Source organism: Podarcis melisellensis, assembly GCF_964234715.1.
Source record: "Podarcis melisellensis genome assembly, chromosome: 9".
NCBI classification, from domain to species: domain Eukaryota; kingdom Metazoa; phylum Chordata; class Lepidosauria; order Squamata; family Lacertidae; genus Podarcis; species Podarcis melisellensis.
Window position 1 is genome coordinate 29,035,513 of NC_138541.1, and position 15,658 is coordinate 29,051,170.

General features: G+C 40.9%; 1 protein-coding gene across 2 annotated transcripts in view; it reads left to right on the plus strand.

Annotated features, from left to right (window-relative positions):
* AFG2A (AFG2 AAA ATPase homolog A) overlaps positions 1–15,658 on the plus strand; it is a 158,716-nt gene that overhangs the window by 8,969 nt on the left and 134,089 nt on the right. For both annotated transcript variants that reach the window (XM_081926425.1, XM_081926426.1), the window contains exons 7-11: positions 210–266; positions 2,393–2,516; positions 2,906–3,161; positions 13,456–13,610; positions 15,318–15,527. In XM_081926425.1, the coding sequence (XP_081782551.1) occupies positions 210–266; positions 2,393–2,516; positions 2,906–3,161; positions 13,456–13,610; positions 15,318–15,527 (802 nt within the window). The remainder of the gene's footprint in view (positions 1–209; positions 267–2,392; positions 2,517–2,905; positions 3,162–13,455; positions 13,611–15,317; positions 15,528–15,658) is intronic.

The window sequence follows — 15,658 nt, forward strand, 5'->3', positions numbered from 1 at the left end:
ACTTTAGAGTGGAAGTATTTTTTTGGGAAAATAGGTCACTTCTACATCCGTCAAGAGAAGTGAAGGAATGATTGATGATCTGTTTATATGAAACCGTTTATACAGCGTTTAAGTATATGTGCCCATGGGGAGAACTGCGTGAATAAAATGCCCACGTTTTTGTAAACAGACCAAAATAAGCTGCTAAATGGTTTTTGATTTTGTTGCAGGTTTTACGGTGAAAGTGAAGCCAAGTTGCGACAGATATTTGCCGAAGCCTCCTCACGGTATGCTTGTGCTCTTTTGGGGAATTTTTAAATTCTAAATGGTTCAGTTTGTTAGCTTCCAAGCCCAGGACATGAGATTCCTGGTTCGAGCCCCAGAGTCTCTGTTACAGCCCGTGAATTCTTAGAGGCTTGTGAAATTTTGTCTGGTGACCAGGGCCAGAGGTGAAAGCAGAACAAAGCAGGTGGATGTTACCTTTGTGCGCTAGGCGAATTTCTACAGTGTGGTGTAGTGGTTAGGAGCGGTAGTCTCGTAATCTGGGGAACCGGGTTCGCGTCTCCGCTCCTCCACATGCAGCTGCTGGGTGACCTTGGGCTAGTCACACTTCTTTGAAGTCTCTCAGCCCCACTCACCTCACAGAGTGTTTGTTGTGGGAGAGGAAGGGAAAGGAGATTGTGAGCCACTTTGAGACTACTGAAAGGGAGTGAAAGGTGGGATATCAAATCCAAACTCCTCCTCCTCCTCCTCCTCCTCCTCTTCTTCTTCTTTTTCTTCTTCTTCCACACACTCACACACCCCAGTCCCCAGGCAATGAAGAGGCATTATCAGAGTTCAAGAACACATTCCAGCCAGGCAGAAACACTCAATGAGGGTTCAAAGTAAGGCTGATTAGGGGCATGGCCTAAGGAGAGAGGAAGTGTGGCCAGAAGAAGGACCATATCCCAGGGACCAGATAGAGTGTCACAGAGAGCCACATTTGCCACACACCCTGGGCCTGACGTTCCGCACTATTGTTGCATAAGCCTGTGTACTAGATGAGTTAAAAATACCTGAAGCCGCTGTTTAAATTATAAAAATAATTTAAAAATAAATAAATACCGGAAGCTTCTTTCTTCAGGTGTTAAGCAATGCCTCAGACTATTTTTAGACCAGAATTGAATTTGCAGGTATCTCTGTATTTATGAAGTTTACACAACGATCCTGTACATGTCTATTTGGAAGACATCCTATGGAACAAAATGGGCATTGTATCTGCATAACTGTGTTTAATATTGTGGGTTATGAGAGCTGGTGTAGCATAGTGGCTAGGAGACTGAGCTACAGTCCAAGAAGTCACCCGTTTGAATTTTGCTAGGAACTTAATTGGTAGCTTTAGTCAAGCCACTCTTTCTTGGCTTCAGTCCTACCACCTGCAGTCTAAGGATGATAATACTCGCCTTCCTGGGCTGTTATAAGAATACGTGCTTTGAACACTCAAATGTACTATAAAAATGGAATTTAGAGGTATACTGCTGAACAAAAGACTTTTCATCCAATTCATTTGGAACTTATTGGCTTGATTTTATTACACATATGCTGATAAATAAAACTTGGCATTTTACAAGCATTTATTAGTTTGGAAAAAATTATAGACTGCTTAATCAAAAGTGTCAAAAATACTTTAATTTAATTAATATAATTAACTAAATTAAATTCTAAATTAAATTAAATTAAATTCTATTAGCTCTTAGTTTCTTTTGCTTCAAATCATTTTGTCCCATGTGTGGTTTGACTCTGTGCTATTATCAGGTAAGATTTCTGCCCTGTATTTTGATTATTTGGTCTTATCATTAGGTTATAAGAAAAGTCTGAGCCATTGACATTTGAATAATCTTTAAATTATTTACCTGTTGCATTTTAGCTTGGATTGTTTGGAGGTGGGAGCTGAGAGTTGGTGGTTAAGAGTGCTGAGAGTTCTCAAAGAGCTACAATTCTCAGAATTCCCTGGGAAGAGGGACTGATGGTTAAACCACTCTGTCAGTTGTGGCTCTGGGAAGCAAATTGGTGTTCTCCTAACAACACTCAGGACTCAAAATGGACTGCAGTTCCCATATTCCGTTTGGGAGAAGCCACCTTTTGGGGGAAATGGTATACATGTTTTCTCTTCATACTTCAGGATATTTTGGGCTGTGCCATGAGATAAACTTCGCTTCAGTTCTTTGCCCCGTTTGTGGAGGGTTATAAAATGTTACGAAACATTTCATATGGCTAGAGGTGTGCCATGATTTGGTGTTCTAACTAGCCGATGCAGAATTTCAATACCCATTTCAGTGCTTTAAAGGGAGAGAGTGGATGAGATCTATCTGGCTGTGTCTTCCTAATGTGCCTGTTTCAAGAGACGTGTTGCTTTCCATTATTTCCTTTTCAGCCGCCCATCCATTATATTTATTGATGAAATCGATGCACTCTGCCCAAAGAGAGAAGGGGCACAGAATGAAGTTGAGAAAAGAATTGTAGCCTCCTTATTGACACTGATGGATGGCATTGGATCAGTAAGTAATCTACGATGGAGTTACTGGCTCTGGGGTGGGCATGAAAAAATGATTGTGTTCATACAGCTTACCTTCCTGTGGAATTCTTTGGCGATGCGTTGGTAAATTTACATATTACATAAATAAAGCCTCTTTTCACTGGGACTGGGCTCATAAATCTTATGTGTCCTCATCTGTAATTATTTTAAGGTAATGGTATTCTGTAAATAGTGTGAAAAGCACTGCATAGTTCCAGGATAGCATGCATAGAATTTCACCTTAGCCTGAAAGCTAAGTCTCATGGTTGAGTGGAGATATAAACCTCAATCTCCTATCCCAAAGCACAGTGCTTTTGATGATACCGCATTGTTCCTGAATTACAGTGAACCTGTTTTGTGTTGGTCATTCAGGAAGGCAATGAAGGGCAACTCTTAGTACTTGGGGCCACTAATCGCCCCCATGCTCTGGATTCAGCCCTGCGCAGACCTGGCCGCTTTGATAAGGAGATAGAAATTGGGGTTCCCAACGCTCAGGACCGACTGGACATTTTCAAGAAGCTTCTGAACAAGGTTCCTCATTCACTGACGGCAACAGAGCTGGTTCAGTTGGCTGACAGCACCCATGGATATGTAGGAGCAGACCTAGCTGCCGTGTGCAAAGAAGCAGGTGAGCTATAAACACTTTTGTATCAAGTAATTAGCTGAATGAGTGTGTAGTTCTTGTCAGTGAAGACAAATTTTAATAAGCAAGGCTGAAAAGAAGGAACAGTTGTTCATTATACAGTTTGTGGAGGTCATTTTGATTGTGTTTACTGTACTGTAACAGTCAGTGAGAAATAATAGGTAAAGGTAAATGGACCCCTGACCATTAGGTCCAGGGCGTGACCGACTCTGGGGTTGGGGCACTCATCTCGCTTTATTGGCCGAGGGAGCCGGCGTACAGCTTCCGGGTCATGTGGTCAGCATGACTAAGCTGCTTCTGGCGAACCAGAGCAGCGCACGGAAATGCCATTTACCTTCCCGCTGGAGCAGTACCTTTTTTTCTACTTGCACTTTGACGTGCTTTCGAACTGCTAGGTTGGCAGGAAGAGGGACCGAGCAACGGGAGCTCACCCCGTCGTGGGGATTCAAACCGCCGACCTTCTGATCGGCAAGTCCTAGGCTGTGTGGTTTAATGCACAGAAAGAATACAATACATTAAATAGGACTTTTCCTTTTAAGGAATGTAAACTTTGTTCAATTGTGCGTTTGCTCATACTTCCTTAGTATTGCAAAAAGGACATTTGTTGTCTGGTTTTTGTGACATGCAAATGTATTTAAATTTATCTGATTGTTTAAACAGCAAATCATCTATAAAAAAAACCAGCAACAATTGACAACCTTCTTAACATTTGAATTATGTTTAGGGGACATTTAACTCACGTGACTTTTCTGAACATGGTGTTTTGTGTCCAACAGACTGCTAGGGTAAACCCTCTAATTAAGCAGACTGTGGTACAAATTAAAAAATAGGTGTGGCTATATTTATTTTGGACAATGCAGTACTCTGCTGATTTGAAGAGTATGTAAGCTTATAGATTACTGAATCAGAAAATTAGGAGTAAGTCGCATTGAGCTCAGTGGAACTGACTTCAGATTGAATGCGCATAAGATTCCACTGCTTATTTTGTGTAAAGTGAACAGTATTTTATTACAAATGGCAATAACTTCAATAATTTCAGTGGCATATTTGCAAAGCTTTGGTATTAAAAAGTGAGCCCTTCTGTTGTGCGCTTTCTTCATCAATTGTTATACTAGGGTGACATCTAGTGGTGGAATAATGGTTTCAACCAATCTAAACACATCCACTAGCTGAAAGACATTGCTTACAACTCTATGAACAGAATATTTAGATTTAAGAGTCTAAAATAATAAAGAACCTGAAATAATTGTATGTATAGCTTGCTTCACTGTTTTGTAAACCTAGGCTATTAGTGTATTCTAAATTACAGATGGTAAAGTTTCTTAATAGAGCTTATTGTAGAATGTTTTCTTCGAGAAGGTGTTCTTCCTTCAAAAACCAGTTTAGTCATTGGATAGCCCAAATAAAATCTTTTACTGAATGATAACTTGTGCATTGCAAGGAAACATACTGTCAAAGAAGACATTTCACTTTCCTCTACCTCTTCTACCTTATGCCATTGCCCTCTGGGAAACTCAATTTTCTGGGTCCTTTATGGGAAGCATGTCTCACCATAAATAGAGTATTGTCTTCTCCAAAGCATTTCCCTGAGCTCTGAACGCCTCGAGTACAATCTTTTGTTGAAAGGCAAGTATTCCAAAAGATTGAGATGATACCCTTACCTAAAAAGAAGCTTGGGTCTTCTTCTTCTTTTTAAATGATGTGTATTCCACAACACTTTTTAATGGGGGGGGGGGGAGACAGTATTAACTTACAGTACTATGCATTGTGGGAAAATATTCTTGGAATTAATTGTTTCCTAGCTTTCCACTGTTTCCTGTTTTGACTTGTTCTGAAAAGTTACTGGGTTGGAATATTTTCAGAATGCTCTGATTTCTTCTGTCTAAACAGTTGCTACCACTATGTGGTAATATGTCTCTGCTCTTCTTAGGGAGCGGTACCCAACACGGTGCCCTCTAGATGTTCTTGGGCTACAGCTCCCTTCATCCCTGACCACTGGCCATTCTGGTAGAAGCTGATGAGAGTTTTATTTCTCTAAATGTTTATAATGCTACAAAGGGAGACCTCCGCTGTATTTCAAAAACAGCATAACAAATGGCATGTTAGCTGGGCAATGAGGATGTAAGTGGAATAAACAGTTATAAAGTGCCTAGCAACCTAGGCTTCCAAATATAGCAATTCCTTAAAAATTTGTCCTTCTAAGGCTGCCTGTAAGTTTCAGGCAGGATTGATTATGAATGTAAATTTATTTTTCAGGAACTGAGAAGGGTCATCTTGTTTACAGTGAATGGAAATGCTGGCTTGAGAAATGCTAGCGCTTATCTTAAAAGATATTGTTGGCTACACTGTGCAGACTTCTTAAAAAGTTACAGACTCAAATACTGAAAGGAATTGCACATGATTTAAACTCTGAGGTTGCAGCTGGGTATGGAAGATGCTCCATCACAATGACATGCTGAGAATTGTTTTTGTTCTGTGGTACATCTGCAAAGTTCGGGTTGGTTTTTCCCGTTGAATGCCCTCTCCAGGGACTTCCCTTTGTATGCTAGTCCGTGTCTCCACATGTTCCATGTGTGCACATTTGTGGATGTTTGTTCCCCGCACAGAACTGCTGAAGTGTCCTTTAACCTCCCCAGAGTTCAAAAATCAGTTTGGGCTGGAGAGCGGGACAAAATCAGTGGCAGTGGGACTGCTGCTAAACAATATATGTTACCTTAATAACAGCAACAACTACCATATTTTTTGCTCTATAGGATGCACTTTTCCCCCTCCAAAAATTAAGGCGAAATGTGTGTGCGTCTTATGGAGCAAATGCAGGCTCCTTTGCTTCAGCGAAAGCAACGCGAAGCCTCTGAAGCGCAGAGGGAGCGCTCCCTCTGCGCTCCGGAGGCTTCATGTTGCTTTTGCTGAAGCCTTTGGAGCGCAGCGGGACCTTGTGCTGCGCTCCAAAGGCTTCGGGTTCCTTTCGCTGAAGTTGGGAGAGCAAGACTCTCCTGGCTTCAGCAGAGAGAGAGCGCGCTTCATAGCGCCCCTTCAGTGAAGCGGGAGGAGAAATGGAGGGGGCTCCGTTTCTCCTGCTGCTTCGCTGAAGGGGCGCTGAGCAGAGAGGGGGAGAAATTTTCCCCCTGTTCTCCCCCTCCTATGGTGCGTCCTATAGAGCGAAAAATACGGTACTACTACTACTAACTAAAGAAAACGGAAATCAAGGGCTGGATCTACACTGACCTGTTTAGCATTAATTGAACGATAGTAGATATGTCGTTCTGAAACACCACAGGGCATGCTTGTAAATTAAAGCGTTTTTTATCGGTGTCACATTTTAATGATGTATCATGAACGTTAAAACTAGGATGTCATGTGTCCATATATGTTATCAAAACCATTCCTTGACCCCCCCCCCTTAATGTTAAAAACTATGTAGATCCACCCAAGTTTAAAATCCTAGGCAGCCTCACTGGGTAGCCGCTCCCATTGAGCTTTGTAGGTCTTAACGTCTAAGTAAACAAGCACAAAACAAGTTTTAGATCCCTGAAAGTAAGTATTGCTGGAAGCTGCCAAGTTTTTTCTAGGCAATTACTTGGGATGGGCTTAAAAGATAACTTTTTTTGTCCTTCATGATGTTTTATAAATCTTCATCCTGGCTGCAAGGAACATGAATGCTTGCATAACTTGCAAATAAAACCACAAGCATAGAAATGACTTCTACAAATTATTGGTAGCCTGTTCACAATCTGGACCTGTTAAATCTTGAAAATGAAGTGAACAATCGACTTTTCTTTCTCTCCTAGGAGGTAACATCCTGATACAGCACTGCCTGTGTGTCCACATGCAAGGCATAATGGCTTTTGTTGACCAAAGCTGTAACATATGCTTGTGGGTTATTTTTAAGAACATCGGTTTGGAGTAATTGCTTTTATGTAGAAGTAGTTACATCTGGATGCTGATGCTTGAGGGAACATGTGTAAAACAAGATGGAACATGCTGATCTTCTACTTGCATCCAGAAACACCCCCCCAGCCCTTTCTTAAATGGACACTGTGATGGAACTAAGAGAAGTCAAACTTGGGCTGCGATGCTAAATATACTTGCTCGTCAATATAAGCTCCGCAGTGGAACTCTCGTCTTTCTTTTTCATTCATTTGGTCCACATATGTTTTCGAATGTTGCATTTAATTAGACTCACACACATCTAATTATATATTTTGAGTCATGTTTGCTTGAATCTTGGCTGATAACTTCTTTTTCCTCTTCACATCTGCCCCTGTCAGTTAGCTTTCTGCGAGAAGCGCTTTGTACAGCTCTTCTGAAACTCCTGATGGCCAGCTGGTTGTCTGGCATTTCAGAAGTGCTGCAGAAGGGGACTTTTGACAGTTATCAGTCACCTGATGTTGTTATGATGTCAGGTGATTGACAGGTTTGTCAAAATCGGCCGGTGGGGAAAAGTTGAGTGGCTGGCCTTTTATAAGGATATTTTCCATCATAATTACAAACCCACTGAATGAGAAAATTGCACTTTTATATATTCTCTAAGTCTAAATCTATTTTTTATTTAGGTTAACTTTTAGAACTAGTGTTCTGTTAATGAATTGGTTCTTCTCAGTGCAATTATTTCCAGCTGTGAATAGTTTTAGACTTGAGAATAATAATTCTCCTGACACTCTGCCTTGGCAAATAAAGCAAGTGTGTACAGTCATCGTTGTGGAAAAGAATTCCTGTGTAATAAAACTCTTGGAATTGAAATCAATCTGCTTTCCCCTTCTATGCCTTGCCATAACATCTGTTTAGGCCAACAGGCATGTTTCAGCAAATTCTAGGTTGTTCATGAAGGACTGTAAATTACATGTGCCTCCATGTAGCAGTTTAGCCAAGTGAACTTCAGTGTATAGGTTGCAAAGGACCTGAGGGTTATACTTGTATGAACAGGATAAATCTTGTATTGCTTTCACAGCTAATTCGTAACATTACACACATCCCTTCCCCGTGTTTAAAATGTCTGAGTAATGCGCACATTCTCAACAGGCTTTTACTTAATAAACTTGGCATATAGACAAGGAATACTTAGGTTTCATGTCTTTAAAGAGATCATACATAAAATGAACCACACTGCCTAACATTCATCTTCCTATGCTCTGCTCCATTATAGGGTCGTATTTGCTTATAGCTCTCATCCCCGTTACCTGAAGTGTCTTCATTGAGAAAGTAGGAAATGAACCTGGAACCCAGGGGGTGGCGCATGGCATTTTCTCATCCAGTGGGTTTGTAATTCTGACATTCCTAGAACAAGTCAATATAGCCAACATTTCCAAATTCATTTTTATATACACAATTCTCTAGGAACAACTCTAATTTTGTGTGCCGCCGCCACGAGAGGTCTGGAGGATGGCACCATGGCCTTTTCTGCAGTGGCTCCCCATTTGTGGAATGCACTCCCCAGGGAGCCTTGCCTGGCTGCTTTGATACATATCTTTAGGTGCCAGGTGAAAATGTTTCTCTTCGACCAGGTGTTGGGCTAATTGACATTCTAAATGTGTTTTTGGGAGGGGGGTTATTGTTTTGCTTTTGTTTTGGTCTTATGTATTATGCATTTTGCATTCTCTCTTTTTTTGCTGTGAACTGCCCTGAGATCTTCAGATATGCAAATTTAATTTCTTTGTAATAATAATAATAATAATAATTTCATATTGTTTAGGGAAAAGAAAATTGACAACCCTTCCCTTGTTTGTGTGGTTTAAAATGCTGCTGTTGCGTCAGGGAACTGCCATTGGCCCGGAAGCGAGGAATAGAAGGGAAGTTGTGTTACAGGGAGCGTCCGAAAATCTTGCGAAGCAGTTCCTCTTACGGGGAGGAGGAAACCCCCACCTCTAGTGGGGAAGAGGTGCAATGACCAGATAATGCTTGGGAGAGCCTTAACACCGCTCCTGGGCAAGGCGGACAGGAGGGAAACACACCCTCCCCATCGCCCATCCTGCGTGTAGCCTAGGAACAAAGAGGGAAGGAGAAGGTTGGGGGTACCGAAACTCTTATGTTGGGGGAGGTCCAAAAAAAGACCACTCCCGGATTCCGCTAGCGATTGAGCCAGACATGAGCTTTGGGGCTCCTCACTGTAAATATTTTGCACCAAAATAAAAACCTGTAAAAACACAGGTTTGGAGTCCTGCCTGGTTACCCTCGAGCAACCGCAACAGCCATCCAACATGTTGCATGCCATTTTGAATTCAGATATTTGAATTAATAGAATGTTAGAAGAGACTATATGGCCAGGCTAGAAAATCCTGCAGTTTTCTGTCTTCTGTTAAATCCAAATTACAGATTTGTAAATTTGAAGGTTCATCTGATGTTGATAAAAGGTTAGGTGCCTGAAAATTGTTTTATTTATGTTAATATGCAGGAGACATCCCTCATTTCCAAATTCCTGAATCTTGTGCTTCTTACTGGGTGGCCCATGCATGTTCCAATCCAGCAAGGAATATCTGTCTGACAAAGTAGACTTTCCTTTTTCTTGTTCTGTAGGTGGTGAATGCCGTGATGTGGTTCTTGATGTGTGTTCAGGTGTTGGTTGTGGGCTTCCTATAGTTCCTAGTCAGCCGCCATAAGAATAGGATGCTGGACTAGATGGGCCTTTGATCTGATCTAACAAGATTCTTCATGAGTTTAGAATGTATAACTTATAAGGGATTCTGATATGAAAGTCTGAAGCACCACATTTTATTCCACCACAATTTTAGTCAAATTGTGGGATCATTCTTTAAAAAGGGGGGATGGTTAGAAAAGACGGTTGTTGTTGTTGATTACCATATTGGCCTGAATATAAGCCTCACTCCACCCGCCCCAAAGGCCAACCGTGGAAAGTTAAAGGTGCGGCTTAAAGTCGCGACCTTACAAAAATCAGCTTTTACGATCTTGCTGCTGAAACAGACATACGGTAAAACGGAACGGGTGTGAGTGCCTGTGGAATTTTAAGGGAGTGACTTATATTCAGGTGCGGCTAAATTTGGGGCAATACGGTAATTAATTAATAGGCTCCTTACTTGTTGAAGTGTTCTGTGAGTAGTTTTTAAGTAAAAAAACAGGTGATAAAGAATATAGGCACACATAATTAAAATACACAAGAAACAATTTCATCAAAACGTAAAAAATAAGCATCTACCCACAACTAAATAATCTACAATAAACAATCTCATCAAAACAACATAACGGTTAATTAAAACAAGAGATCAGGGGAATGTTTGCCCAGATAAGTGTATTCACAAGAGCTAGTTGGGGTGCCAATACTGACGGGGGTCTCATATTTTAGCAGGCAGAACATTTCCAACATGGGATGCCTCTGGCCCTCTTGTAATTTGGGCGCTGTCTCAGGAGCAGTGATGGCACAAGGTTCTCTTATGCTACATCCTTAAAGCCTTCCACTGTTGCTAGGTGGAAATAATTTTAGGTCATTTGTCTATTTCTGATATTTAGGCTGGGAGTGTTTCTTACGTAAACAAAATGGCTCCACCCATGCACAAGAAGGAAGTATCAATAACTTGTTAGTTTGCAGAAATAGGATATATATATATATATATATATATATATATATATATATATATATATGAGAGAATGAAAGGGGGCAGAGAAACCCCCAAACAACCAGTGAGAGCTGAGAGTGTTTGGTAGCTATGGAATGTTGACTGTGGAATGGAGTGTCATGGAGGACAAGAAGAATATTTCACACTGCAACATTTTGTTGCAGGTCACACAAGTAGAAGAATAGGATATGGGTAAATGCAGCAACTGGCAGTGATTTGCTTTTACAAAGGTTACATGAACCACATAAAAAACCTTAAAGCAAATACTGTAGATTTTTGTTTAGGTAGTCTCTTGTTTCAGAATGATTACTTGTTTTGAATAAGAGTTGCAAGGGAGGTCAAATAATTAGTTGGTGGTAAGAGAACATGATTGTTCACTAAGCCACTGGAAATAGGTGCCATCTGATACATAAGCATGTGCTCAAATCCAACTTACAATAGAAGGTAAAGGATGCATCTGATCCAAAACGTGCTTCAACAAACCCTATCTGAAAAACCTCGTTTGTGTTGGCCAGATGTTCACTATTTTCTGGGCTGCAGTTTAAACAAAATATGCGTTTTGAGTTCATTACCCAGGGCTTGTGCAATCTTACAAATTAGAAGCCTAATCTGGATGTCTTTTTTCTTTTTTAACGTGCCTTTAAAGAAAGGGTTATATATTTATCTTCCTGGCAAGGTACTGACTTTATCCTTTCCTGGCCATAATGCAACCAATTTTTAAAGGTCAAGGATCAGTGGGGAGGGCAGGAACAAATGATGCTAACAAGAGGAAACAGGAAGAACTGAGGTCTTGCTTTCAATCTGTCTTTCATTATTCCTTTATTGTAAAATATTCTTTCAATTAAAGGCTGACCTGTAGCACGGCGTGCACACACCCATATCTTAATCATTAGAAGGCTTAATGGATTCAAGCTTTATTTTGGACAGTTCTGACGTTGCTTATCTTTCTTTCTGTTTTAAGATTGCAATTCTTTATTGCTGATTTGTAAAACTATGACAACAGGGGGAAGGCGGTGTTCTTGCTTGACCCTTGCAGTGACTGTGCTTAATAGGAACTGTGTTTTTCCTGGATATTTTTAATGGAGTAGCTACAGATAAAAAACAAGAACTCCTTTTTAAAGATACGTCATGTAACGGGAAATGGGACAAGTTGTTAAATGCTAGTTTTCTGCATACGATATTTTATTGAAAGGTTTTGGGTTGGAAGTAAGGAGCGTATACTTGATGAAGACCGAAAGAGGTCATTATTTTTGATCAGTGAATCAAACCACAAGTAAATATTTTGCTTCTTTAAACAAACAGATTAACTTTTGAATTCTCTTACAATGTGGGACATTATCTCTAGCAAAAATCTTGGATATGCACGGGCTAACTTTCTCAGTGAAATATCTGGTTTATTCTTTTAATTGGAAGCGTTGGTGTGCTTGAACCTAGGAACAGCAATCATTCATTCTATACCACATTACAGTATACTTAATTTGAATATAATATATTGCTTTATATGAAGAAAATGCATGACAACACTAGATGCTAAAGGGCATTGGTGTATTTTGCCTTTAGCAATTCATATGGCATATTGTTGAACGTTCCATATTGAACGCGACATTTAATGATGTCTGTTTGGCTTCTATTCTTCCCTCCAGCCCCTTCCAGACATAAGAGACTTGATTATGATTACTTGCTAGTTTGATAGACTCTGCATGTGAGCAGAGATTATTATTTCACATTTTCAGGACCAAAGCATGCATTGCAAATATGTTCTGATATGCCCTTACTTCAAATGAAGCAATCTTTTTTTGTCTGTTGCTTGGTGAACTTTGTTCTTTTAATTTAGAGCAGTAAATGTTTTGGATAATAAAAAAGTTCTATGGATTTTCGAGGGCAGGAAAATCACATTCAACTTGAAGCAAGTGTTCCCCACATTTTATAGGTTTGTGTTTGTTTAGTCCGCCCCCCACAATGCCTGTGTAGGTGTAATCAACACATGAATTCAAACACTTAATGTTATGTGGTGTGGCTCCCTAAGAGGTATGGAGCTAATCTTTTCTGAGAATCATACTTGGGCCATCTTACATGGAAATTCTTCCATCACCCATAGATGTACAATGAATAATTGAAGTTTGTGTTGTTGTTTTTTAAAAAGAGGTGACAGTGGCACTTTGCAGCTAGGTAAAGGCACAATTTTCTAAATAAATGCCATGCAAATCCTATTACAATGAAAACAGCAATGAAAAAAATTTTGCCGCCCTACCAGGTCAAAATATTACCAGCTGCCACTGAGGAAAAGCAAATGAGTTTGATCTTTTTTTCATATGGGACAGACAACATTATATTAGAGCTCAGGTTGGCCCTCATATATTCTCGCTCTCCCTTTACTATGTAAGCTTGTGAGCAAAGGCTGATGTGAGGCTGTGTGTGTGTGTGTTACAGGGCCTAGCTTACATGATATTTAAGAAATTCTGCCAGTATTCATCTTTTCTCTCCTTAATATTTTCGTCCCACAGAGGAACAATTATTTTATATGAATGTAATCTTACATTATTGAGATATAGTAAACTTGTCATATTCTTTCCCTGCTTGATTACTTCAAATGAGGATTCAAATGAATTCTCCTTATCCCTGGGTGTATCTATTTTATGTCATACGTTGCACGCCATATATTTGTGGGGAGCGATAATCTGATGCCGTGTTTTCGTATTCTGTGCCTTGTGCAGGCTTGTATGCTTTACGGAGAGTACTTGGGGAGAAAGCAAACCTCTTGGATGAGGATGTGTCTGGATCAGTGATAATTACTCGCAGCGACTTCCTGCAGGCAATGAACGACGTCAGGCCCAGTGCCATGAGGGAAGTGGCAGTTGATGTGCCAAAAGTAAGTTTTGCCCAGTACAATATTCTGAAATAAATAGGAAAGCCACGTACTTGATAGCAGTCACCGCCTGATGACAATTGTAGCTCAAGGGAGACATCCAGTGCCCTTTATATGTGTTGTGGGAGGGGGGTGTTATTGGTTTGTTGTTGTTCTTGAGTTTATTATGTGTTTTGTGGTTTTTAATATTGCAATTTTGTATTGTGAACCACCCTGATCTACTGACGAAGGGCAGAGATTTATTGCTGCTGCAAAGCCATTTTAACTCAGGAATCTGGGTGGTTGTTAATTTTGGGGTTGGCTCCAGGTTTGATGGGGCTTCTCACAGACGCTGATATCCGTTTTCCATGACAGGCTGACATAGTGATGGCAGCAGTGCTCTGGTAAGTGGAATATTGTGGGAAACTAAAAATGGCAGTGACTCCCAGATTCACATTTCTGGTGCTGATTGGAACCCTCGGGACATTTGTTTGTTTGTTTTGTTTCTAAAGGCAGGCACTAGCGGTAGACCCTGCTGGGCCTGCAGCAGCTGCCTGAGTGTGCTGACACTAAAGGTAAAGGAACCCCTGACCATTAGGTCCAGTCGTGGCCGACTCTGGGGTTGCGGCGCTCATCTCGCTTTATTGGCCGAGGGAGCCGGCGTACATCTTCCAGGTCATGTGGCCAGCACGACTAAGCCGCTTCTGGCAAATGAGAGGAGCGCTCGGAAACGCCGTTTATCTTCCTGCCGGAGCGGTACCTATTTATCTACTTGCACTTTGACGTGCTTTTGAACTAGACCTTGCTAATTCACAAGCCTCAGTACTGTACAGTCATACCTTGCGTTACAGATGCTTCAGGTTCCGTTTTTGGGGGTTTGGGTACTGGGACGGGTTACTTCCGGGTTTCAGTGGTCAAACATGCACAGAAGCGCCAAATCGCAACCCATGCGTGCGCATATGCAGCGCTGCAGGTTACAAACGCTGCGTGTTGCAAACGTGCCTCCCACACGGTTCACATTCACCACCCGAGCATCCACTGTATAGTAAACACCTGATTCTTTTGCTTTCCTCTTCTGGTTTGACTTAGAAGAAGGTATGGAGGAGAGGGTGGGGAAGGCCAAGGGGTGGGCTGTTAGTTACTGAAATGACTAATGAGTACAGTTATTTTAAAATAAATTAAAAAATTGTGCAGTAGCACCTTAGAGACCAACTAAGTTTGTTCTGGGTATAAGCTTTCGTGTGCATGCACACTTCTGAAGAATTGTGCATGCACACAAAAGCTTATACCCAGAACAAACTTAGTTGGTCTCTAAGGTGCTACTGCACAATTTTTTAAAATTTATTTCGACTGCATCAGACGAACACGGCTACCTACCTGAATCTAGTTATTTTGAAAGTTCACCTCGTGTTATTCAGATCAATCATGTCCATCCTGAACACTGTTAATAACCAGTTACCACCTCCCTTCTTTCTCTCAGTTATGTCTGCTTTGCACTCAGTGCAAAAATAGTTTTGAGTTTTGAGCAGCTTTAAGGCATCAAACCCTATTTCCCCATCATTTCTGTAAATGCAGTGGAAGCCTTTTAGTGCAGCACTGGTAGAATGTGATTTTAAATCATGTGTGTATTTGTAACTACAATTTTTGTGTGTGTGAGTGGAATACTTCTATTCTTCTACTCTACAAAAAAAAATCTCCTGGTGATTCATGACGGGGTTGTTTGTTTTACAGGTATCCTGGTCAGACATTGGAGGGCTAGAAGATGTCAAACTGAAACTGAAACAAGCAGTGGAATGGCCACTGAAGCATCCTGAGTCTTTCATCCGAATGGGGATTCAGCCACCAAAGGGAGTACTGCTCTATGGACCTCCAGGATGCTCAAAAACCATGATTGCAAAGGCATTGGCCCATGAAAGTGGGCTGAATTTCTTGGCAGTGAAGGTAAATGGCATTTCTAGTTTTAAGGCAGGACATTATAGGATATGTGTGGAACAAGAAATGCTGATACACCTGCGCTTCTTGGTAAGTTTGTGTTGGCCTGTGTCTGAAGTGAAATGGGGGAGCTGTTTCTG